General features: G+C 36.7%; 1 protein-coding gene across 6 annotated transcripts in view; it reads right to left on the minus strand.

The window, feature by feature from the left end:
* MYO16 (myosin XVI) overlaps positions 1-26,572 on the minus strand; it is a 381,803-nt gene that overhangs the window by 65,364 nt on the left and 289,867 nt on the right. For all 6 annotated transcript variants that reach the window (XM_061472784.1, XM_061472779.1, XM_061472778.1 and 3 more), the window contains 4 exons: positions 18,330-18,405; positions 16,494-16,663; positions 11,545-11,625; positions 11,089-11,294 (listed from right to left, as the gene is read on the minus strand). In XM_061472784.1, coding sequence (XP_061328768.1) covers positions 11,089-11,294; positions 11,545-11,625; positions 16,494-16,663; positions 18,330-18,405 — 533 coding nt within the window. The remainder of the gene's footprint in view (positions 1-11,088; positions 11,295-11,544; positions 11,626-16,493; positions 16,664-18,329; positions 18,406-26,572) is intronic.

The raw sequence follows: 26,572 nt of genomic DNA on the forward strand, positions 1-26,572 counted from the left end.
TGTGCCCTTGTGTCTAAGAAGGCCAATGGCATCCTGGGGTGTATTAGAAGGGCAGTGGTTAGTAGGTCGAGAGAGGTTCTCCTTCCCCTCTACTCTGCCCTGGTGAGACCGCATCTGGAGTATTGTGTCCAGTTCTGGGCCCCTCAGTTCAAGAAGGACAGGGACCTGCTGGAGAGAGTCCAGCGCAGGGCAACGAAGATGATTAGGGGAGTGGAACATCTCCCTTATGAGGAAAGACTGAGGGAGCTGGGTCTCTATAGTTTGGAGAAGAGGAGACTGAGGTGTGACCTTATAAGTGTCTATAAATATATAAAGGGGGAGTGTCACGAGGATGGAGCCAGGCTCTACTCAGTAGCAAACAATGATAGGACAAGGGGTAATGGGTATAAACTGGAACACAAGAGGTTCCACTTAAACTTGAGAAGAAACTTCTTCTCAGTGAGGGTGACGGAACACTGGAACAGGCTGCCCAGGGAGGTTGTGGAGTCTCCTTCCCTGGAGACATTCAAAACCCGCCTGGACGCATTCTGGTGTAACATTATCTAGGTGTTCCTGCTCCGGCAGGGGGATTGGACTAGATGATCTTTCGAGGTCCCTTCCAATCTCTAACATACTGTGATACTGTGATACTGTGAAGCACATGCTTACGCCCAGCTCCTGTCCCAGCGCTTGGAAGCCTGGAATCAGATGCCTAAAATAACTGCAAAAAGGTTGTGCAAAAAAAATGACTTATGAATTTTTCTGAAAAATACACAAGGTGTTTTCATAATGTGATGTGATACTGAGTTGAAATACCAGAGCCGGCTTATACACTTTCCTGCTTGGTCTCCTGGAGAGGTTGCTACATCTTCATTGGCTCATTGTTTGTCGAAAAAGCACTTCCCAGATCATTTCGAAATAATCCAAGAAGACATATATTAGAATCATAGAATAGAATCATAGAATAGTTAGGGTTGGAAAGGACCTTAAGATCATCTAGTTCTAACCCCCCTGCCATGGGCAGGGACACCTCACACTAAACCATGTCACTCAAGGCTCTGTCCAACCTGGCCTTGAACACTGCCAGGGATGGAGCATTCACAACTTCATTGGGCAACCCATTCCAGTGCCTCACCACCCTAACAGGAAAGAACTTCTTCCTTATATCCAATCTAAAATTCCCCTGTTTAAGTTTAAACCCGTTACCCCTTGTACTGTCATTACAGTCCCTAATGAAGAGTCCATCCTCAGCATCCTTGTAGCCCCCCATTCAGATACCGGAAGGCTGCTATGAGGACTCCATGCACCCTTCTCTTCTCCAGGCTGAACAGCCCCAACTTTCTCAGCCTGTCTTCATATGGGAGGTGCTCCAGTCCCCTGATCATCCTCGTGGCCCTCCTCTGGGCTTGTTCCAACAGTTCCATGTCCTTTTTTATGTTGAGGACACCAGAACTGCACACAATACTCCAGGTGAGATCTCACAAGAGCAGAGGAGAGAGGCAGGATCACCTCCTTTGACCTGCTGGTCACACTCCTCTTGATGCAGTCCAGGATACGGTTGGCTTTCTGGGCTGCAAGCGCACACTGAAGCTGCCTCATGTTCATTTTCTCATCAACCAACACCCCCAAGTCCTTCTCCGCAGGGCTGCTCTGAATCTCTTCTCTGCCCAACCTGTAGCTGTGCCTGGGATTGCTCTGACCCAGGTGCAGGACCTTGCACTTGGTATGGTTAAACTTCATGAGGTTGGCATCAGCCCACCTCACAAGTGTGTCGAGGTCCCTCTGGATGGCATTCCTTCCCTCCAGCGTATCAACCGAACCACACAGCTTGGTGTCATCGGCAAACTTACTGAGGGTGCACTCAATCCCACTGTCCATGTCAGCGACAAAGATGTTGAACAAGACCAGTCCCAACACTGATCCCTGAGGGACAGGGACAGACACTGAGCCATAGTGCAGAAGCAGAAAGCAAAACCAGGGTAAAATGAAGAATTTTATATCAAAGGGAAATAGGATTGAATTCGATGTTCCACCTAGATGATGCTTTATTTCTTCCTTGCTTTTGTTTTTATTTTTCTATGCAACACTGACTTGCAAAAGAGGAATGGATATGCATAAAATCCTTCCCACAGGGCTCACCAGTGTCTCAGACAGGGTGTACTGGGATTATGGGAAAGGTTTTTAGAAGCTTCTTAAACCCTACAAGAAAAACAGCTTCTCTGGAAGATCACCTTTACCTCTCTTATGTGGGAGCTTCACTTGTGCCCTGTGAACCCTGTGAGTAATATCAGTCTGGGTAAAAGGGCTCTGAACTGCATAATGGTTAGACAAGCCATTATAAATGGTTAGACAAACCATTTTAAAAAAGAAAAATAAAATAAATAAAATAAAATAAATATAAAAGCAACAGTTTTCCAGATAGGCTAAGGTTGCCCCTTGGCATACTGTCTCAATGCTGGACAAGATTCTGCTGTCATTTACCATGGAGTACGGCAAGAGTAATTCTACTAAAATTTATGATGTTAAATTAATGCCACGTTGGTCTAAGAAAAAGAAAAAAACACAAAGATCCAGTGATTAAGATACATAAAAGGATTTTACATGCATGCTTGCATAGGATTTTGTTCATTCTCAGATGTCATCAGTATTAACTGCCTACTATTATTCAGTCTGACTAGGAAATACAGCTTTAGGAAGTCTTCTGCTGAAGATTAAATAGTTGTAAAGAATATCAAGATGTGGATAAGGAGAAAAAGGGTGGCACGAATGTCTGAGTTGAGCGGAAATAATTCAACAGCTGCAGAGCCACAGAAAGAAAAAACAGCAGGAGGGTCACAATTGCTTTTGAGTGTGGGGCAGCTGGACTGCATTTATACAAGTCCTATGAGCAGAAAAAAAACCCTGTCAAGAGCAACTAATATTTTTCTAGGCACTGAAAATACACAGTTATATGTAATTAATCAGTAAATACAAAGGAGTTATTTTAAAGCTATATAGTAAAATTAACCTAACCATGTGACAATTTGCACCTTAATTAGATAATTCAAAGTTCCTGCACAGAGCCATTTGCGTAAACTAATGTGTTGCATACTCAATTCTTCAAAATGTTTATTTTAAAGAGAGGTTGTTTGTATTAATTTGAGAGGTCTATTATTTTAACAGACATTTCCTTAAAAGGTTTTCAGCGTATAAGGACTAGTGAAGATATTAGTGGTTGATAATGTTTTCTTTTAATGGATTTATTTCTATAGTAGGCATTTATCGGAAATTCTTACTACCACATATAAATCTATGTCCATTATCTTTGTCATTATGTGATGTCAGCAAATTATGAAGTATTCAGTAATTATGTTCATTGAAACATCAATGATCTGAAATAATTTAATGTTATTAGCTGCTTGTTATAGGCATACAGAACTTTCAATAGCCTCATTTGTAAACAAATGCAACTTTATCTAAATCCAGACTTTTAGACGGAATCCAGTACTGTGGCAGGTATTTTAGTAGTCTGTGGGAACACGTCTCGATGTTTAGAAACAGCACAAGCTTTTACATTCACATTCCTGTGTAACATTATCTAGGTGTTCCTGCTCTGGCAGGGGGATTGGACTAGATGATCTTTTGAGGTCCCTTCCAATCTCTAGCATACTCTGTGTGTGTATGTAAAATATGCATATAGATATTCTAAGGATATCATATAGTAAAAGGGTTATTTAGTGATTTAATAAATGTTTAGTTAATACTGACAGATAAGAAATGTCAAATGCTAGTGGAAGCTGAATGTCAGTCCAGAGGTACCATGGGTGGCACTTAACTCTGGAAATGAAATACACATATTAAACTATCACAGATCCTTCCTTAAAATAAAGGAAACCACTGGGACTGCTGAAACAGTTCAACCACAGTTGTGACTGCATGTGCCAAATAGATTTATCATTGCCTAATAAAATGAACATAGCTAGGGAAAAAGAAAAAAAAAAAAAGGCAGAAGACAAAAGAGCACAAAGAGATTCGCCTTGAAACAGCTTAAAAGCCAGGACATTCTGTACTGCGTACAACAATAACCTCCCTGTAAGGAGCTCCTCTAAGTTTTATACATTCTATACTAAACATAATATAAAAAAATGCTGGAAGATTGCACACCAGACATTTGGAAGTTACAAATTGCTGGACTTAAAACTGATCATGCCACCTTTATTTTATTACCTAATTACATCTCTCCCACTCAAGGGACCCTTTTTTGTGTCGATCCTGAAGAACTCTTTAAGTACATGACATGAATAATTCAACTGACTTCAGTGGAATGACACAGTAGTTTACACCCATTTGTAATCACTTTAGCAAATGAGAGTTTCATTACAAAACTCAGAAGATGCCCAGCAAACAATGCTGTAATTTATTTTTGCCTTCTAAATAGATACTAAAGCTAGATGACTGGGCTACCATGGAAAACTCCAGCCAAAAAAAGAAACACTGTCAGTAAGCTCCAGAAACACCATCAGCCTTATCATTCTCATAGTCGAATGTTAGACATGTAACATAAGGACTGATATTTTTCATGTACAATACTACCTATTCTGTGGATCCAGAACCATCAGTGTTACAGTGTTACAAACCACCAACTTTATCCCTTGCCATAGATAGGAGCCAGACTGAGAAAGTGAAATGCCTGCAAAAATAGATAAACCTAAAATAAGTCAGTTGAATCATATTTAAAAGTGACCATTTTTCTCTCTACGCTACAAAATAAGTCCAAGTTATTTAGATGAATTACTATAGGCATCTGAAGCTATCTGGTACCTTTCTTCTCTTTGGAGTATTAAAGAAGGCCTAAGGGGAAAAATGGAGAAAGCAAGCCAAACAGCTACAAAGAAACAACCCCGAAAAGGGTAAACCAAAAGAGTCTGCTCAACGCACAGAACTATTTAGAGTTTGTTCATAACATGAATAGGCCAGATACTATCACTATGCTTTTGTATTGTACAAATATGCATCAAATGGCCTATAGCCTCTAAGACAGTCACAAGTATCTGCTAACATCTAGACAACTCCCCAAATGATGTACACCAATTCTAATACCTATGGCTTGCCAGGAAGCATGTCAGTGCAGTCTGGGTCCTAGTCATCTCTTACAGTATAATCAACTCTCTATCAACAAGATTTCACAAGAGATTAGTAATCCAGAATAATTCTGAGACTGCTGTAAATAGCTCCAAATGCATGAAGGAGTCCTGCTTTCTTGGAGATGGCTGAAACCCTGCCTGCTGACGGGAAGTAAAGAATTAATTCTTTATTTTTGATTACTTGCACATATAGCTTTTGCTTTCCCCATTAAACTGTCTTTATCTCAACCCATGAGTTTTCTAACTTTTGCCCTTCCAATTCTCCTCCCCACCCTACTGGGGAGCAATGAATGAGCAGATGTGTGGGGCTAAACTGACCACTGGGGTTAACACATAATACTTCTTTATAGAATATAGAAAACTGGCAAAGACAGTAATTTTAAAAATCACAGTTTAAAACTTCGTGGATGACCTCAATTTTTCACAGGAAATTAGTCATTACCATGCTCATGAATTTGGTTTTAAGATGCCCTCAGAACTGATGACTTCAAAATACTTCATTTACCCACCTTTCTTGCATTCTAAAAGAAAGACAAACAAAAATGATTACTCTCAGTCAGAAATACCACTTCCAGCTCTAGCTCTAAAGCAACAAACTACAAAATGGCAAGATTGCCATTTGGTATAAACTGATATCATTGATGTACTTTAATGGAATATTGCTTTTTAACACCGGTCAGATGATGTCTTGCTCTCCTTGCATGGATTTAAGCTGTCATGGCATATATCAATTGCAGTGCTCTGTTAGAAGACTGATGATATTATTGTAGAGCAGACAATAAACCTAAAAGGGCCAGTGTGATGACGCATCACTTTGCAATCTACTCAGTACACCGTTCTCACTAATGCCCTAACTTGCTTATAAGACTCTGAAATATTTTGCTGCACTTTTTTAATTCAAAATTATATATTACAAAATATTATAACTTCTCTGCTTTCAAGAGGAAAAAGGGGAGAAAGGAAAGACACAGAGGAAAAAAAGAAATAACACCAGAAAGAAAAAGAAAAAAGGAAAAAAGGAGGTAGTCTGATACTGCACCTCCACAACTGCACTTGAAACTGTCTTAGCAGTTGGCACAAACAGCTACATATAAACTAAGCTGTATGTCTGCATATGCATACGTAAAAGTAAAGGTTAGATTAATGCATCTAAGCCATTTTTAAAGAGAATTGAAATGGTGAAACACAACACTCTTGTGACTCTTCTTGCAACACCACCATATGCTTCTAGATACAGCCTTCATGTTCTTCCCAGTATTAAATTTTCTCTGCTGCTCCTTGAGCAGCAACAGAAGGCATAATGGTAGCTCCATGATGGAAAACAGCAAGACTGAGTTGAAAAAGTGAAACCCAGAAAAGACATTCTAGAAACCTGAGAGACATAATGAAATTCCAAGAAATCCTCAAAACATGCAGAAATAAAGAGAAGGAATAGCACACTAGCAGACAATTTTTTGTGCTTTCTAAACAACATGTTTTCCCTCATAAAAGTCCTGCAATTCTGATCAGCTAAGTGAAAGGATAAATTTGCTTATCAGTTCACATAATCCACAGGGGTTATCCTGAGGTCCAACAGCCCTGAAGGTTTGCTAAAAACTGTCGGATGCCTTATTTCAGGATCTGTGCAACTGGACCTTGCAGTCTCCATCACTAAGCAGTGACAGACTGAAGAAATATATGTGACGCTAACCTCAATCTCTAAGGCAATAGTTCATAAATTCTTTGCTGACCAAGGCAACTAAAACACAGGCAAAGAAAAGTGCTTGGTATGGTTCAGCACAGTTGGTGAAACACATTAAAGAAGAAAGAGAAAATAAAACGTTAATCTCTAATCTAATTTACAAAACACTAATGTAGAGATGTGGTTTGTAGAGGAGGACGGTACCAAAATAAAATTGTTCAGAATGAGTGAAACAGAGCATATTACTGCCTCATTTTACCTGAATATGCCTAAACAGCTGTACTCTTGTACTGCATTGAGCAAGAAATATAAGCTCACCTCATTACTCTAGATGGGTCCTTGATCACTATCATTATTTTTAAAAATTTATATCCCAAGTGGTTTTTACATGTCTTCTTTGAGCACCAAGTGAGGTGAAAGATGTGAAAGTCAGCCAGGATCTATTTTATTAATTAATGCAAAGAGATTAGGTTCTACCGTGTACAACCAGGCTCTGTCTGTGCCCCAATACATTTCTGAGCCCTACTGTTCTACACTGGTAATAGAGCACACACTGACACTTAACTTTTTTGCCACTGCACTGAATATGAAAAACAGAACAAATTACTAAGTTCCTACTAAGGTGCTTTTTATGAATCTTGAGTGGAATTATCCTCATTTAAAAAAAAAATCAAAATGCTAAATGCTGGAAACAGGAATGTGCAGACAGTTCCTAATTCTGTGATTATTTTACTGTTTTGTTTCTTCCAGGAAAAGGATATTTGAGGATACTTTACTTATGTGTACAATTTCAGCTGCAAATTGAAAACTTTGAACTCTTCTCAAAATTGTTTCTGCCACTGCCTTGACTTAAAAGCAAAGCTACAATTACATAATCTAGCCCACTGAGAGTGCTTCTGAAGACATAACCTAAAATGCATAGATAAACCTTTCCAGGAGCATAAAATGCATATTACTCAAGGCTTTCTATTTTAAAGATAAGGTAAAAACTGATTTCTGTCTCTCTACTCAAAGAGCCTTAGAAATTGAGTCAACACTGCAGGCAAATTCAGCAGAAACACTGCAGCTGGAGTTAGCAAATCCACTGAAATCACATATATCATTTCATAGTAACATTGGTACTGCCTGTTTCTACAGCATTTAATAGCATCTGACCTTATTAATTCCCATTTTTATTATATATTCATTGACAGTAATTGTCACAGCTTCCACTTAAGAACCAGAATTTCCACAAGATTTCTCTTCCAATCAATGAACTTTAGTGATTGACAGGTTCACCTAGCAGCTGTCAACTTTTACTTCGATAATGCAGAAGCAGAACCAGTAAATCGAAAAAGGACAGCAAAAGAAATAATGATTAACCTTTGTAGCCCAGGAAGAAGTGCTCTTTGCAAAATATGACCTTTCTTTAGCTACTGTCATTTTTAGCCACCGTAAGAGTTCAAATGTGACTTATAAATATGTGTTAGAGACCAGTCATATTAATCTTAATTAGATATTAATAGACATTTATTCAAATTCATCCAATTAAGAAAGCAATGGTACTGTCTGTATTACTGATGGAATATCCAGGTTTTCTGACATTGTACCTCTTCATCACAAAGGCCCCTAATTCAAACATTCTTTTTATTAGCCAGCAAAAAAAAAAAAAAGTCATTAACTTTTTTTTTTAATTTAATTTTTTATTCTGACCACATTATTTATATGATTAAAAAAAACTGCAGAGAGGGTGGAACAGGGTAGAAATTCACCATCTTTTGGGAATTCAAACTGGGATACATGCCACAAATTCTCTTTAGAACACTAGAAATACCAGTTTGACACCAAAGAAAAAAAAATTGAAAGGTGAGAAAGTCCATCAACTTCAGGTCTATAAGCATATATGGAAATCTGACAAAGATCAGTTAGGCTGAACAGCCAACAAACAAATCCAATTTATAAGAACACTGCCAAAACTAATTATCCACTTTCCAAAACCATTCTGTCCAGTCACTGAGGCAGTAAAGAGATGTAGTAGGAGTGGCAGCTTTTTAGAAGACTTTTCGAAAAGTTACCTCATAACTTCTGAATTTAGTAACTCTTTACTCTTTCTTACCTGTAGTCTATTGGGTAAAAATCATTACCGCATTAAGAATTGATGGTACTTTTGAACTGCAATCTGTAACTCTAATTTCTGCTTTAAAAATTCATACTTTTCAGCCAATAACAGAATAAATAGCCACATGCTTGAGCTATTTGAAATGTAAATAATTATCCAAATACACTGAAAGTGAATATGAAGGTTAACTGGTCAGGGTGAATAAAGTGAAGAATTGGCATGTTCTGCTGTTCAAATTAAAGTAACCTTTCCCTGAGAGATAGGAATGGCTACTGTAAAAAGCTTTACACCACTGATGGTTTCTTTCTCTGTGACAAGAGCTCTGTGCTCCTCTTTGTGCACAAATCTAGTAGTGTCAAGAGATATATGCAGAGTGATTATTGCTAACTTTTGAGTAGGTTCAACATATTCACAGGGTTTATTATAAAATGGACTTAATCTTCAGTGACAGGATCCTAGCCCCAACACTAATTCTTTTAATGTATAACAATACAATTATTAGGACCTGGTGCAAACAGGTAAAAAGACGGGCTCAGCAGCAAAGAACCTATAATTTCTTGTGGAGGAAAAGGATAAAGCTAAACAGCAACAAAACTAGAACACTTAAAAAAAAACAGTTTAAACATTGCTGCTGGGTTTTGTTGCTAGTCTTGTTTTACTATTACTACTGCAAATAAATATTTCTTGTGAGACACCAGATGTCCTCTAGACTTTGAGGTTAAAATCTGTCTTTTGGACATACTTAATGAAGTGGAAGAAAAAGACTGAAATTATATTTGAATCTTCAAACATTCTTTAAATGATATTTAAAAAAATAAAGTTTCTCCAAAAAAGACAACATTCCAGACTTGTGTCCTGTTAGAGTGAACATGCATACTACCATTCCCTGGCACTGAAGCCAACTGAATAAAATGACCTTTCAACATATGGTTACTCTCTTTTATCTTACAAAACAGAGAAGCTACCACCACTCTGCTCAACAGGCCTGTGCAAACCCTTAACCTGTATCTGGGAATTGCAGTGAGAAAAGCCAGATGGAAAGGACCAAATCCCTGCCAGGAACTGCAAGGATTTAACAGTAGAAGATTGTGGGTCTGTGCTCATGCAATAGTCCCTTGAAGTGTTCAATTCAGTAAGATAGAAATGGTTAGATAGAGACTACCCTTACCACTTCTGAATATGAAAGCAGACCGCTTTTTCCAAATCTCCCACTATCGTCTCAACCACCCTGCACTTCTGGATTCATGCTGCAGGATTAACATTGTGGTAGGACAGAAATGGCTTACTTTTGAAACATGAGGGATTATAAACTACTATACTCCTGCACTTTTTGAATATTTACACTATTGGCAGAGTTAATATGATTCTGTCTAAGAAGTAACTTAATATACACAACTTTTTCTAAGAAGGCACATGAAAGCTTAGGTAGGCACCTGATATTCCCATGCTTTTTTTCAGAAGCAAAATAATACATAGAGCAGATTATGACTGTTTGATATATCAATCAAGGAGTAGAACACACAGAGAGGAGGAACATATGTTGAGTGTATGAGGCTGCTAACCGAACGCCTCTTGGACAAGGTGGTACTCTTTTTTTGCCGAAGCATTAGAGAATGTAAGTGAGCCTGAACTCCAAACCTGAGTTGGGGATGGAGGAAAACATTTTGCCCTCAGCCAGCAGCAGTCACATATATCTTTTATCTTGTCACATTAATTCAAAATTTCATTCATTTCTAACAACAATAATAAAAACAAAGTTGTGGTATTAGCATTAATTACTCATCACCTTGCAGAAACAAATCCTAGCATATGAAATACAAATACTGAAGTCATGACACACACACTGATAAATTTGAAAAATTAAGACTATTTTTCCTTGTTTTTTAATGACCTGGAAACAAACTGCAGTATTTTGTATTTTATAAATCATATAAATAGTATAAATTATAAAAATGTAACTACTTTATGAAGTTAAATTTTTTAAATTGAATACATTTTGCTGATCTTCACAAATTTATTTTCAGAAATTAATGATTCTTTCAAATGAAAAATAACAAGCCTATACCCCTTGCTGGCAGACATGATTTTTCTCTGAAGAAAGTCTGAAAGACTCATTGGCAAAACAATACCACAGGCACTACCACAACATGACAGAAAGCTTTGTACTGTAGGTAAGAAAAAGGTTTTATGAAACTTAAAGAATTTACCTTGACAAGAAATCTGTGAAAGAGAGACGGACTGGATACCCATGTCGTATGATTTTGACCATGTCTAGAACACCAATATACTGCAGTTGAGCAGATACATAAAAATTGTCAAAAGTATCTGGCAACCTGGAGTTATTAGGCTTTATACAATGAACAGAATGTGGCGTGCAGTTCTGCAGCTTCCCAATAATATCTGTGAGTGATTTCTGTAGGGAAAAAAAATCAGTTATCAATCATTACTGTGCAGCAAAGGCAACTGCTAAACACATATGCTCATCCTAACTTTTAACATCACTTTCTCAAAAGGCTCGACCTGGCCATGCAAGTAGCTTTCTCAAGCATACAATTTTTCTTTTTTTCATTGCAGTCTGGAGAGATTAATTTTGCCTTTAAAATGTTTTGAGTTTGGAGTTGTTTGTTTTTTTGTAAATTTCTGTCCAGAAGATTTTCACTAACCCTGAGCTGGACTGCCACAGTGGTTGGCCCCCCTCGTTCCAGTCTCTGAAGAAATGAGGATGTTCCTTTCTTTTTCAACAGCTGTGTAGGAAAAAAGCATATGCACAATACCTTTATGTCAAGATGGGCAGTAAACTTTCATTTTCATTGATAGAAAATTTACTAACAAAAGCAAACATTTATACATTTATATATTATATATGTCATAGACAATTACTTGAGTTACAGAAAGAATTGGGAAAGTGGATAAATATCCTCACGTATCTGCAGAGTCATGACTGGCAAGAAAGGTTTGATTTCAAAAGCAGCTGTATACCATTGGAAAGATAAAGCACCTTTTCAAAGTAACTGGGCAAAGCAACATGAGCTGCAACTCTGTTGTAGAAACAGGGCTTGTGCAATTAGTATCCTACAGAGTCTGCCTATAGTATAATTCTGTTACTCAGAAAAGGCTCCTTATGTCTTTAGCAGATGCTTAAGTGAATAAATAAGCAGTGATCATTTCAAAAAATCTTGAAAGCAAAACGATAATATTAAAAATCCCCTTCTATTTTCTTCCTGAATACATGAATGCAGTTAATCTTTTTTGTATGTGTGTGTGTGTTTTTTTCTTTTAACTTATTTTCACCTGTCATTGGCATAAATTATCTACGACTTAATATCTCATTAGAACAAATGTTATCCTGTAGATAGAGTTGGGAGTGGGAAACAAATTTATTTTTTACTGTTCTAATTCCTAACTTTGGGACTAAAATGGCAAGAATCCTCCTAAAAGCGGTCCCAGAAATTAGAGAGTTTTCTTGAACTTTTTACAGGAAGGCTGGCATTCCAGGATTCTGCAAAGTGCTTAAATTCAGACCTGTGTATCAATGATAGCATTTTCACCTCTGACTTTGCCACTGCCTTTCTCAAGTCCACTTACCCCATAATACTCCCTTTCTATCAAGTCAGCATGTTCTAGCCTACTCCGGTCTTCTTCCAGTTCCATCAAAAAAGTGTAAATTTCCTCACTTTGGCCCAGTCAACCAAGCTCTATTAAAAATATTGCAGCGTAAACAGTTCTCTACCCAGTATATCAAAATTTGGAGCTTTTTTTTTGTCTCAAATCTCACTTACTAGGATGCAATAAGATTTTAAAGGCAAATTCACCCCCCTCTTCAAAACAGAAAAGTAAGAGCTCTGCTTGCTTTAGGTCTTCTCATAAAAGAACCACTAGCATGCCAATGGCACTTCTCAGTTATATTTTACAAAATTATCGAGGAATATAACTAAAAATAAACTTTCTGCTCTTGACAGATAACGTATTCACTCCTTCCTCCAAACAAATTCAGTCACTAGTTCAAAAACATTTCCTGAGTTAGTGGAAGAGCTAGAACAATGCTTTGGATGCTCACGTCCTACGTTGCATACTTCTTCCCAGGGGAAAGAAGAGCTTAGTTCAGAATGAGGGAGAAGAAAGACAAGAAAAAAGCCAAAGAAAAAAATTAATTTAATTCAAACTCTCCAAACTTGGACATCTTCAGCTATGGGCTGAATATATCACTGAAGCATTACTTCTGTATTACCCTCTAATATACAGCTTTACATTGGCAAATCTTGTACTTCTAATCTACAGAAAAATAAAGCAAATCATATATGTAAGTTTGTAATCTCTGTTAAGAAGCTAAAATCTCCTCCCCAGAAAATCTCTTTTTACCAGCAGAATATTTTAAATATTTAACCAGAAGACATACCAAAATTTTTCTAATAGATGGGTTCTTAAACTAACAGACAATGAAGCAAAGCATTCATAATGAGAAACAATGCAAAGTCAGTGGAAAAAAAAGCCTTCTGTTAGTTATATACATTCATGTGATCAGACTTCTGCATGAGCTATAAAACCCACTGATTCTTCCAAAGGAAGTAAGGGGAAGGCAACAGGGCCAAAGTATGCACTAGGAAAAGATTACAGAAAAACAAGGGAGCAAGAGATTATATGAGCAAGAGAATTGTAAGAGTATCTATGAAGACACATTCTATCTTATTTGAAAAGGGGACAGAGTCACAGAGACTTGAGCTGGCATCCCCAAATTCCTATGACTCCTTATGCGCTCCAAAATTCTGGCCAACTATTAGATCTGTTCATGTCTATCGTAGGATGGATGAACTGTTCTCTCGAATCCTACTAGAAACAGAATGGTGAGTTGAAAGAGACAACCCACTGTTACCTGTGACAGCATGCTTAAAAATCAAGGAAAGGGTCATTTATGGAAAGGTAAACAACTAGATACATGACCATACACAGAGAAATATATATAATACACAACACAGAAGTAGATAAGACTGCAGATGACAAGCTGAAGGGGGGGGGGAATCACAACAAACTCCTATCTGATCACTGAAAGTGCCCCCTTCCCTGGATACAGTGGAGTCTACATGACTACCCAACCACAGCAACATGAATACGTTCCATATTGTGTTTCTCATTACCTATGGTATGAAAAAGGCAGGACTTAAGTAAAGCATTTGATACTGTCTCCCATGGCATTATGCCGGAGAAATCGGCTGTTCATGGCCTCGGTAGGTGTATTCTTTGCTGGGTTGGAAACTTAGGGGTGTTTAGTCTGGAGAAGAGAAGGCTCAGGGGGGACCTTACTGCTCCCTACAACTACCTGAAAGGAGGTTGTAGTGAGGTGGGGGTCAGTCTCTTCTGCCAAGTAACAATAAGCACTAGGACAAGAGGTAACAGCCTCAAGCTGTGACAGGGGAGGTTTAGATGGGATATTAGGAAAAATTTCTTCACAGAGAAGGTGGTTAGGTATTGGAACAGTGGTGGAATCACCGTCCCTGGAAGTGTTCAAAACGTGTAGATGAGGCCTCGGTGCTACAGTTTAGTGGTAGTCTTGGCAGTCCTGGGGTAATGGTTGGACTTGATGATCTTAAAGGTTTTTTCCAACCTAGCTGATTCTATGATTCTATGTATGTTATGACTCAAATTTCAGATATAAAGGGAATGCCAGTCTCTGGTTGATAATTCTTGTCCTTATGTCTCTCTTTCTCCTCCTCCCCCTTTGTTTCCTTTTTTTTTTCTTTTCCATTTTCCTTATCGCCTATACCCTCAGGATAAACTCCAAGAAAAATGCAGTGGTTATGATTTTCCAATATATAGTCATTTGAATTCTAAGCTGATAAGAAAATGCCTCTTACATTGCATTTCCAATTACAATAACAACAAAACAACAAAACCAACATTATTCCAGCCTACCACAGTGGATTTTTCAGGCTATACCAGAATAGGGAAGAAATTACTTGGGACAGCACAGTTATAGATGCGGGCTTGATCCACGAAATAATTTAAGCACTTACCTAACTCCCAGCTCCTGCATCAGATGCCTCTTCCAAAATAAAAATGTCTCCTTTTTTGCCACAGGAACAGCTTAGATACTTAGAGTTCTGCTTCCCTCCTGCATGGCAACACAGCTCCTTGCCAGATCAGGCCAATTTAATATCTACAAATTACGTGGTGGTTTGTCTCACCTGCACAGCTCTCCTCAAAGCCTACCTTTGAGAAGCCAAGCCATCCTTGTCTCCGTGGAGAGACAAAGGATGAATTTCTTCCCACCTTCCATCTAATAACTAAACGTTTAGAGTATTCTCACTGAATCTGGAATTTCTGACTTAATTTATCATTCTTCCCAAAGGAATTTGAATATGTCTTCTCTCTCTCAAGAGAGTAACTCCAGGTTAAAAGCTATTCTGGAGTGATTAAAAACCTCATAGTTTCAGAGATCCCAGCTGTGTGGTGTTTCCCCCTGGCTTTATTAGGCTTCTTAGATGTGGTTTTCATATTTCCTTCCATGTGTGGAGCCAGGACCTATTTCACAGCCTAAGGAAGCTTCCTCTAGGAAGCTCTTACTATAGTGGAAAGGCACCTTGTGATGCCTCAGCTGTTCACTAAATATAGCCTTAAACCAACATTATTCACTTCAACTTAAGTTTTTCCACTGAGATTACTGACAAGAACAGTAGACAGGAATTATGCTACTATCAGCAGGGGGGCTATTCTATGGATGCACTTGCATAAAGCCTTCTACAATGACACATGAGCGCAGGCTCCTTAATCCCATGACAGAATCAATTTTATGCAGCTGTAAGCCAAAAATAGAGTTTGAAGATTCAAGAAGCCTGGTGAGGCAGCTGATGTACTATGAGAACTGCTTGCTTCTTTTCTAGAAGAAGAAGGAATTCCAAAGTTCTGTCAAGAACGGACTCAGCAAATTATGCTATTGCTCCTCAAGAGAGATAGTCCGTATGACGTGAACAACTAATTTCTTTATAGCCTCTCAGTTTTTTTTTCTTTTAAGCTTTTTTGGGGGTGACTTAGCAGTAAAAGAGATGAGCTCAGAAATGGGGAGAGTTTGATTTGATTTTAAATTGACAGAAAAAGTACATGAAAGCGTCCATTTAAAATAACAATGTTCACAAAAATGTATGGAGTTGATCATACAAAATGACACAAAATATCTTTTGCAGAAATTGTCTCAAGTTAGCACAATTAACACATTGAGGTTTTATTTTTCTCTTCCTATGTCTTAATTTACTTAACTATTCATCATTAAGTCAGCAAAGGAGACGAAAGAAGTGTTGCTATATAGTCAAAAATCAGTAATATTGCATCCACTGCTGAATCCTGGAACCACAAAATCATGATTCAAATGAAGTCAGGCTTGAAGGGACCTCACTGTCTTGCCCAACCTTCAGCTCAGCGGGTCCAAGAAAGAGACTCTTGAACCAGCATTATTAGTGTTAGTAAATTATAACCTGTTAGTTCTCACTATTGCTTTAGTATTAAATTATTTTAATAGTGTAATGACTACAGAGAATGAAGCAGAGAACAAGGAGCTTTCAGAAATGTCAAAGTAACAGAAAAATCTTCAAGGAGCAAAGAGCAGAGAGAGCCATCTTCTTACCTTGCTGAGCTCAACATATTTCTTTGTTTCTCCACTTGCAGTTGTTACTGATGGTTTTAGCAAAGCTGTTTTACACCCTTTGACTTTAATGGAATGATACGGAGGAACAAGTGATCCAGTTTGTGTCAGCTTGGACTGGAACAACTGATTGATGACTACATTTTCACTGGCTGGGAAAAAAAAGAAGAAATTAATGCATGAAGATAAAATACAAGTTAGAAAATAATATATATTGTATTTAGAAGTAAAAAGACATATAGTAGGAGACAGAATTAAGTAAGTGGACAAACTGATAAACTATTATGTCAGGTAAGTAAAGCCAATACTTGAAACAATTTCATCACAATCAGTGGACACAGTAAAGCTCCATACTTTAAAAATATGGATAAATATAATAAGTGGCATTAGGAAAAGCATTAAAATAATAGCCTTTGAATTAATACAAATAAAACCTATGTTAATAGTCTCTCCAGATTTATTTGGCAAACAGGTATGTTCCACATCCTTAGACATATATGCAAATTATTTTTTTTTAGCATATTTAAGTTTTGACCAATTATACTAAATTCAATGAAAATCAAAGCAAGCATGCACTTAAATTATATGCCTATACAATTTATAAAACTGACCCTAAAGGAAATAGGTTTTAATCCTAAATCACTTAAAAAAGAAGGAATGTAGCCCTGAGATGACCTACATGCTTGTAAATATTCTGCCTTCAGAATTTTCCCATTAATTATAATTGTTGTTTTATGACTTCTTCATTATGTATACATTCACTCACAGCATATCAAATATTTTATTTCCAATGCAATCCTTCTTTAGCCCCTTTTAACAGTTACATAGCTGATATGACAAGAAATAGCAATGAAAGTGTAAAAGGAGACTACATGAGACAATGGAAGAGAGCTCTCTCCTGTAGGACATCCCTGAAGTTGCCGTACTTTCTTACGTTATTTAGGAGATTATCATGTAAATTTCCAATAGCAAGAACCAGAATGTCTCTAAAACTATTATCAATAGGATTATATTCAATATAAGTTCTTCCATTTCTTCATGCTTTATGCAGTTTGCCTTTAAAATGCATTCATTATTTTACTAGGGAGTTTAACTAACCTCAAAGTAAAACCCAACACACTGTAACAGTGGGGCTGATTTGGAAGACAAATAAAACATAAGCATATAACATATTAAAGACTCTGCAGTGGTTGGAGGAAAAACAGATAACACCTCAAGATACACTGACATATCCCTGAGGACTGTTTTGTTTTTCTTCACAGAAAGGGTAAATGATAGGGGTTTTTAATAATCTAATTATGAATCATTAATTAACTGGAATGCATTATTGTTATTAGGCATAATTATATAACATGCACATGGGAAGGTATCTAATTTTGTATGTCAATGGACATTTGTATCTATTCACTGAAAAACATAATAACGCCCACAAGTTCCTGCTTTTAGAAAGGTACTCAAGCAGTGAAGCGTGTCCCACTGCAGCCTTTATGAAAGCCTAATTTCCTTTCCCTATATCTTGTTTCCTATACTGTTGTTTTAATTCATATCAACAATTTCTTAAGTCATACTCATCTGTCAGACTATACCTTTCTTGCTCTTCACATCACATCACATGATGAAGATGCTTTCTGTTCATTAATTCTAAAGTCTTTCTAAATCAGAGCATAAAGGTGAAGATCATCAAAAAGATGATGTGTTTTTTTTTTTACTGGAAGTAATATATATATAATTTTCTCTTAAAACTAAAATCAAAATTAAAGTTAAATCATAATATCTTGGTTTGTAACAACAACAGCAGCCACAAAACCATTTACTTACTTTTCATTACAAATACAAGATTTTGTGAAAGGGTATCTTTATTTTTTTCTATCGCACCAGCAATTTCATAAGTAACCTATAACAAAATATTGTGACATCATTAGTAATGACCAAAACATCTTTTTAAAATCTTACAGCAATAGAAATGAAGCTATATTTTTTCCACTCAACAGCTAAAGGTTAGCACCAGGTAGCGCCTGTTGTTTCTTCCTTAGTGCTAATAATACTAACCAGACACTGGTTGCTGAACATTTCGTCTCTGCAAGAATCCAGAAATTTCAACAGGCTGACTCTAAAACATTTCCACAATGAAAGACTTTGAATTAAAGTGTAGAATAGAGCAAAAGACAGTGACTTAAACATCACTTTTCCTGTAGGATCATCAGCAAATTTCTCCTTGTCAGTAGGAAACTGTCCACACTGACCGTGATAAAACACTCATGAAGCACTCTCAGTCCCACTTCATACCCCAAGTTCCAGCCATGGAGATCTTGGAGGCAAGTTCAGTCAATAGGTTATATACAAATCCCATTTACCTTTCTATCAACTGCACACAAAGGGATTTTGGATCACCTTAGTTGCCTGAGGTCACAATTTCAAGAACAGTTCGATTGTCACTCCATGTCATGTGACTGTAGATTAACACATGTAGTGAGCACCCTGAGAAGTGGAAAAAATTCAAATCTCTAGCTAGAGTTCCTGAGGGTACATATAAGATGAAGAAATTAAGAAACCCTGAGGGTAGTTTGTTTTTTTTTTACTTTTTATGAGGATGGAAGACAAACAACTAGATTGTTTACAGGCTTTAGATATAAGCAGCTCTGGGTTGCACATTAGTAGAAACCAAAGGGAATTTTTAAGTTAAAAAGGAAGAAAATTATAATTGTAGCACCTCCAGGATTAGGCATATGCTTAACGGGAACTTCTTAAAATACAGTTTGGTATTATTTACTTTGGTGCCATGTTTCTATCTAAAGCCCTTTTAAAGTTTTTTACAGATCTACATCTTAAGCCCCTTAGACATCTGGGAAATTTTTATCCTTGTACATTTAATAAAGCTGTAAATGAGTAATGAAGATAGTAATACTAATCAGTGCATTAATTTTGTTTTCCATTGGGTCATTTGACAATTATGTAATGCTATCTTACAAAAGTGGTTATATGACTTGGATGTGTATAATCTGTTACAGTTAGTAATTGCCAAATGATGTAATTACTATGACATCTGACATACAAAAGGCATAACAATAGAAATATGTTTTTGTCTATGACGGATGCAATGTTCTACAAATTTCTAACTGCACCTCCCAAGAACATACAACATAGTTAGCAAACTATCAGAATAATTTAAGTATAATATTAAGTGCTTTTAGTGTATTTAAAGTAAATGTTTTACCATAGTGGTCTATAAAAGATAATTAACACAACTTACTCCACAAATCCATAATGCCAGTTCCTAATTAAGTGTCTTTGACTAAATTAGAGGAAGAGAGCATTGGTGGGAAGAACAGGCAACTACTGCAGTGGGAGACACTATACTATGATTAAGTACTTAAACAGAAACAGGAAGAAGTTTCAGTACTGGTGCTGGTATAATACATCACCAGCTTCTAGAACTATATTCATAAGACATCTCTCATATCACATAAACACATAAAAGTTAGCAGGATTCCCTTTTATGAAGAAATTGCTAATTCTCTGACAGTTTTCCCACAGACTTGGTAAATTAATTCAATGCCTAAAGACATGAAAACTGACTCAATGAAATGGCACTCTAAGGTTTCATATTCACTGCCAGTCCCAGAAAAGAGAAAAAGAAAGAAGTCCTCTTCTAGCTGCCAGTTTTGTTAATTTAATCCTGCCCTCATCAGAGATGCCAACCTACATAGCACTTTGCCTAAAGCATATATATTTCCCTCAGTTTTCTTGCACTGTTTTTTTAAAGGAAACCTGGCCAAAGTTCTGCACTGACTGGCACTCAAGCACAGTGGATAGTTATTCCTAGCAGAAGAAAACCAAATAAATATTACATGATTCAGACAGGAAATGTGCACTCACTTAGATCATGGTTCCAGTATAATAAATCATACTACTTATCTCACTTCTCTTTATTGCAGCTGTTTGCTCTATCTTGCTTAACATGATGAACTCTTTGGGGTAGACTATGTAAACCTAAGTGTCTGTGTTAACCAAACAAAGCAAGATCTCTAGGTATTATCTGACTATCTGAACTATTTTTATTAAAAAAGAAAAGTGTTAATTCCACACTGCCTTTTATTTCATCAAAACAGATTAAAACAAGAAAGTGACTGGATTTGCTTTCATCCTTGATTTAACTTCAGACAGGAAGAAACCTTAACCTAAGCACAGTGATAGTGGGACAGGATGAATGTTCACCTAGTCCTGGATATTTAGGGAAAAAATACTGAGGAATACTTCGATTCTGCCTCCCACCAGTTCCCCACTCAGCTTCCAGGGCTCTGCCCCTTGAGGCAGCTCTTGACCTGCAGGCTGTATCTCATCTTTGTGTTTAGTATCTCCTGATTGACATTTCCTCCTTGAGTGTCTATTTCCAGAAATCATTAACATTTTTGGCATGTAGAACAGTTTGTGGCAATGAGTTTCACTAGTTACTAGCTATGCAAATAAAAAAAAAACAAACAAACCAAACAAAAATACCCAAACCTTAATTTTGTTTGTTTTGAACCTCTTTTCTGGTCATTTAAGTTGGTATAGCTGGTTTTATTATCATGAGAACTAGCAGATACAAGTAAGAGTTAAAAAAACAACACCCAGAAAACAGGAGGCTCACACCTCAAATGTGCACAGAGCTATCTGGGAATTGCACATTCCTCTTCTTACATACTCTTGCCTCTTTACTTCATTAATTATACTCATGTTACTTCATTGTACATCTTCTCTTCTTAACTGAAATATCCTCTCATAACACCTGACTTTGGTAAGGGACTTGGTCAACAGGCCACGTTTACACATAATTTTCATCAATTCATCTAAATTCTCTTTTTTTAAATAGTTTTTGTATCCTGTGAAAGGCCAAAAGCACCCATGGGTAGTGGCTGATCCAGCAGGAAACATTAAACAAGCCAGAAAAAAATGACACTTCGAGTGTTAATCTGGCTGTATTCAAAGTTGAAAGGAAAAATTTTACTACTGTAATCACAAAATGTAACTCAGAAATTCACAGTTTTTTATGTGTTGCTCAATTTAGTTAATAAGAAACTAATTAGTTCGTATAGTTAAAAGAGAAATTTTTGAGAACATATCCAAGGACAATTTCAGTGCACAGAGGGTCACTTGTAGTTGTTGATTTTCTGCCACTAAAAGTGAGTGATGTTATTTAAATGTTTGAATGTTATATGATGACTGGGCCTGTCACCCTCCAAAATCAAGCCTTGTTAAGCAATGAGTGAAGCAAATAATGTTATATAGTCTGTAAGGTCTTATTTTAACACAGTGATAGAAGTAGTAGCATCTCGAAACCAGCAAATACTTAGAAACAAACCAGGAGGATGGAGGGAAGTGTTCTAATAATTTCTACTGTAAGTGAAAGTCCAAAATCAAGTCTACATAAAGAAAGAAAGAGAGAGAGAAAGGGAGATAAAGGACGACTATCTTGTCTGTGTGAAAAAGAAAATCTTTGTCAAGTAACCTTTATAAGCCCTGGTATAGCTTAGACTAGACTGATTTGATTGTTATGTCTGGGGATTCAGCCTGGGGAGAAAGTAGAGAAAATGAAAGCATCCTTATTGATTAATCCATCTTCTTTTGTCTTTTGATTTAGAGGTTCAGTTTCAGATTCTGCCTGGGATATATAAGGCATTTCAAAGAAGACTGCCTTTGTGAAGGTGAGCTGACAGCTGAGAGGTATTTTTGAAATGCACATAGCTGAGAAATGGAACAGACACTGATCTGCACTAAAAGGACATTATGTGCACGGGTTTATAGAGCAAAGAAGTTGGTCTTTAGGTCTGATTGGTTTATCACAGAACTATAAGTCAAAACAGTGGCAAGGCAAACGGTGACAAGTGGCTTATCTGATTTATAAATCCAAGTATAAAGTTAAACGCAGAAAGCTTAAATTATGACAGCCTATTATTCAGACTATATGAACAATGGGGCAAATAGCTCATTATCTTGAACACTGGTATGTTAAATATCACTATCAGGTAAAGGTGTATCTCTTGGCATTATGCTAAGACAATATATTTCTGATTTACTTAGTGATATGTTCATTCTTCCATAAAATTAAAAAAACCTCAAAATTTGGTTATGGAATGTTATTCTTCAAAAATCACTACTGGCATTTCAGAAATATAATTCAAGCGAAGCCCTTCATTTATGTTAGAGCCCACAATGCAATGTTAATTTTATCAACAGAAGTAGCTAGAAATTCAGTATTACACATTCTTAGTATAGTTTTAGCTGATGTTCAGATGCATTGATCAACTGCACCCATAAACCACTTTGCTTCCCCAAGGCAAGCCTGCAGTAAGGAATTGGCATGCCCCTCCTCTCATCATGCTGCCAGGCAGGCAGTCTCTGTGAGAAGCAGCTGAGAATACCCACATTCATATTTAGGCACCAGAAACAAAGCAATGCCCAGGATGAGCAGAATTTTTTCCAGATCAGACTGCCAGGGTTCAAGGAAATGTGCTAAACAACCTTCAGATAAAGCCTTCCACTATTTTTTTTTATTTTTTTTTTTTTTAAGTCACACAAAACCTAAATCATTCTTCTGCCTGAGCAGAACAGATAAGCTTTTTGTCTTACAGCACTCAGATACCAAGACATTAAATAGCTCTTAGAAGAGACTCATAATGTGTCAAGACATTGTAGGGTTCTGTTCAGCTGCCAAATTAAAACTGGGAGATAAAACACTTAATATAATAAAGTACTAATGTTCACAGTAGCCTTTGCTAAACGTGTTCATGTATGTTCATCAGCAGTATATCACATTGCTCATGCAAAAAAAGACAGATTTAGCGGTGTACAGGCGTAAAAGTAAAATTCAAGAAAAATGAAGTCTTTTTATTTCTTCCACAGGATCATTGTCACATTTGTGTAATGCAGTATTCTCTCTCAGCTTCCACTGAAAAGCTTACTGATTTCCACTGATTTCTTCTATGTGCAGGAGATGACTTGTGTATATTGTTTTCCTCTCTTATTCCACTTTCTTCATTCCAAACCCATAAGGAAAGTAAGAAAAAAATCACAGGTCTCTCAGAATAATATCATACATACAAATTTTCTTAAAAGTATTGCTTTTGTCAGAAAATCAACTAAGAATTCCGAATTCTTTGTTGTTTTGTTTTGGGTTTGTTTTTTTTCTTTACACACTGCTCTGACCCTCTTCTCATATCCCTTCTTCTTTTCACTTTGACCTCATGCTTTCTTTTTTTCATTTCTGACTCATTATCTCTTCTCTTTTTCTCTCAGAACTGCTTTTTCTGGAATGGTCTAAGGCTCATTAGGCTTGGATCAATAATACGGCATGTGTAGTCCTAGTTAAAAATAGTGACCATAAAATCTAAGGAGATGGGTGATACCTGACAATGCATGACTACAAGCGATCAAAAATACTTGATAGTGGAAAAAAAAAAAAAAAATTTCTGTGAGTATCCTGACACAAAATGTTAAGGTATGAACATGGTAGAAATCTTTAAAACTGCATGGACATGTCTGTATCAGCTGTAATTCTCTCAAAATATAAAGCTAAATATACCAGTTTTGCTCACAAAAGGTTGTCTGTCAATCTCAATTAAATATACAAAAGTACACCTTTTCAGGAAGGCAGTATTTTTAATAGCTGTGTTTTCTAGTATAACTGCACTTATGAGCTGCTAAAATAGCTACTGTAAGTTTCTGAGTAAAGATATGAACCCAGTTCTCCCTGGGCTTCGAACTACATACACAAACTACTGATGAGAAAGAGCCCAAATTACAAGGGTCCAGATGAGATTCATACCAGGGCCAACACAGAATATTACCTTTATTTTCCCCTCTAGATGACTCAGAGTAGCAGCTGTTTCATACTGTGAACTACACTGCACTTACACCTTTTGTTACCTATCAGGATGTCTGCCTTCAACTTCTAACACAGAGCCTGCATTCAGTGTGATTTCTTTCACAAACATCAGCCTAGATGCACCACCCGAATATAAATGGTTAAGCCTAGAAGTGAAAAATTCCATGTTCAATTACTTGTCTCATTTCACCAGTAATTCTTTTTCTACCCTCTGGATCTTATTCATCTTTCAGTTATACTCATGTAAATAATGAGAAGCTTTAACCAAGTTAAAGGAGTTACAATCAGTGAAAAATCATGGTAAGTGAGAATAAAATCAAGCCCCCTTGTTTTAAATTTGGTGATATCTGAAGTGATGACACAGAGGAAGATTGCTTTATACTTCATTTACTTTATACTAATTTAATAGATATCAGACTACAAAAATGTCTCTCAAAACCTGAACTATACTGTTACTTTATCTATGAAATTCTTATTTTTGAGTGCAAATGAAACCTGATATATTTTAGAACCTGATCCTTTCACAATTTTCATGGAGCACTAATGACTTTTATAAAAAGCTACTAAATGTAGTAACAGCACAGTCTAAAGAATGGCATCAGCAGTTTTAAAATCCTAGAGTTTCATATTCAGCTTAACTATTTCTGAAGACATACTAGTCTCAGAACAAACTCAATTTGTGTCATTATTTAGTACAGTAATGCTATAATCAGATTTTATGTAAATACACATCATAAATCACTGGAAATTTCAATTTGATTTCTAGGTAACAGTTGCATGAGATATCAAAACTGCAAGTTTCTTATAAGGATTTTGCTCAATCACTGTTAAAGTAAGGAGAATTAAGCACTTGCATAGGAACTTTTCTGTTTTGGCAGGGTCGAGCATTTTACTGTCATAAGGATGCAAAGAACAACCTGACTGTCTGGAATAGCTCCTTGGCCAATGTAAATCAAAGGAGCTCCACTGACTTCAAAAGAATGTGTGAATTTACATTACTTGGAGAGATGTTCATACTTTTAGATTAAATGTCATTACTATTATTAGGAAAAGGTCAAACCAAGTGTCTGTTATAAAAAAAAATATTCTAAACAACCACACAAGGCTAAAACACACGTTAATGAGAAGCGTACTCCTTACTATTCACAGTTTAGCTTCAGTACTAGGCACCTGAAACTTTGATCTTAATAATTCCTACTGAAGTCCTTCTTCAGAGAACAACATTTTTTTTTTTTTTCTTTTTGAGGAAATGTGCTTATTCTTCTGGTTGTGATTTGGAAAACTGACATGGAAACAGCTGCCTTGCTACTTTTTTTGGTGCGTGGAACCTTTTAAAGCTATTGTTATAAATTTGTATAATCACAACAGAACAGAATAGAATATGAATACTTATTTATCTAAGAAGTATAAAACAGGTTTATAAATGGAATTAAACATCAGTCCACACGGACATGTGGAAAAGAGTCCACAGTCAGTTCTTAGCTCTATTTCTTTAAGTGCTAAGTTTTACAAAATCTTCATTGTATGATTATGTACCCACTTTGTGCCTGCATTCCTACTGAAAAGTCCCAATAGTGGAGGCATTCAAACCACTTAACTCAGGCAAACAATTTGAATCTAAGAGAAGGCCTTATGATGAAAGAAGAGCCTCCAGGGAGTTATTCTGAGTATTTAGGTTAGGAATTTAGGCACTACCCAAATAGTCTTAATCCTTTCCATAATGACCACATTTCTATCATTGGGCAGGAACAAATCTGCCTGCATCAGAAGACTACTCAACATTTCCATCGACTTAATTTCCAAATGAGGAGGCACAAGATAGCTCTTTCTCCATTTATATTGCTGTAAAGGACACCAGTCTGGTTAAAGAAGCCTAAGAGTGCACATTCCAACCTTTCATCTGTTCTGGAGAGCTCAGCACATATAACGTTATCTTGAGATATGACAGACCTGGCAAGTCTTATTTTGGTGACTTGGAGACAAGTTTTGAACATACCTCATAGGAGTACCCGCTACCAATAGTCAACTGACTGGGTGTTCAACAGTGTAAATCTGTTCCACCTAAAATATTCATCATAGGAGAAAGCGTGTCATCTAGTATCTTTAGCAGCATAGATTAGGGTTATTTTTCTGGTGTTCTTACCCTAGTGTCCTGGGTTCAGCAGTAGCAGTCATTTTTTCTCCTCCTTGGTAGCTG

Source organism: Pezoporus flaviventris, unplaced genomic scaffold (genome assembly GCF_033815535.1).
Source record: "Pezoporus flaviventris isolate CSIRO_AGI_PZ_B2104156 unplaced genomic scaffold, CSIRO_AGI_Pfla_v1 ptg000072l, whole genome shotgun sequence".
In the NCBI taxonomy this organism is placed as follows: domain Eukaryota; kingdom Metazoa; phylum Chordata; class Aves; order Psittaciformes; family Psittacidae; genus Pezoporus; species Pezoporus flaviventris.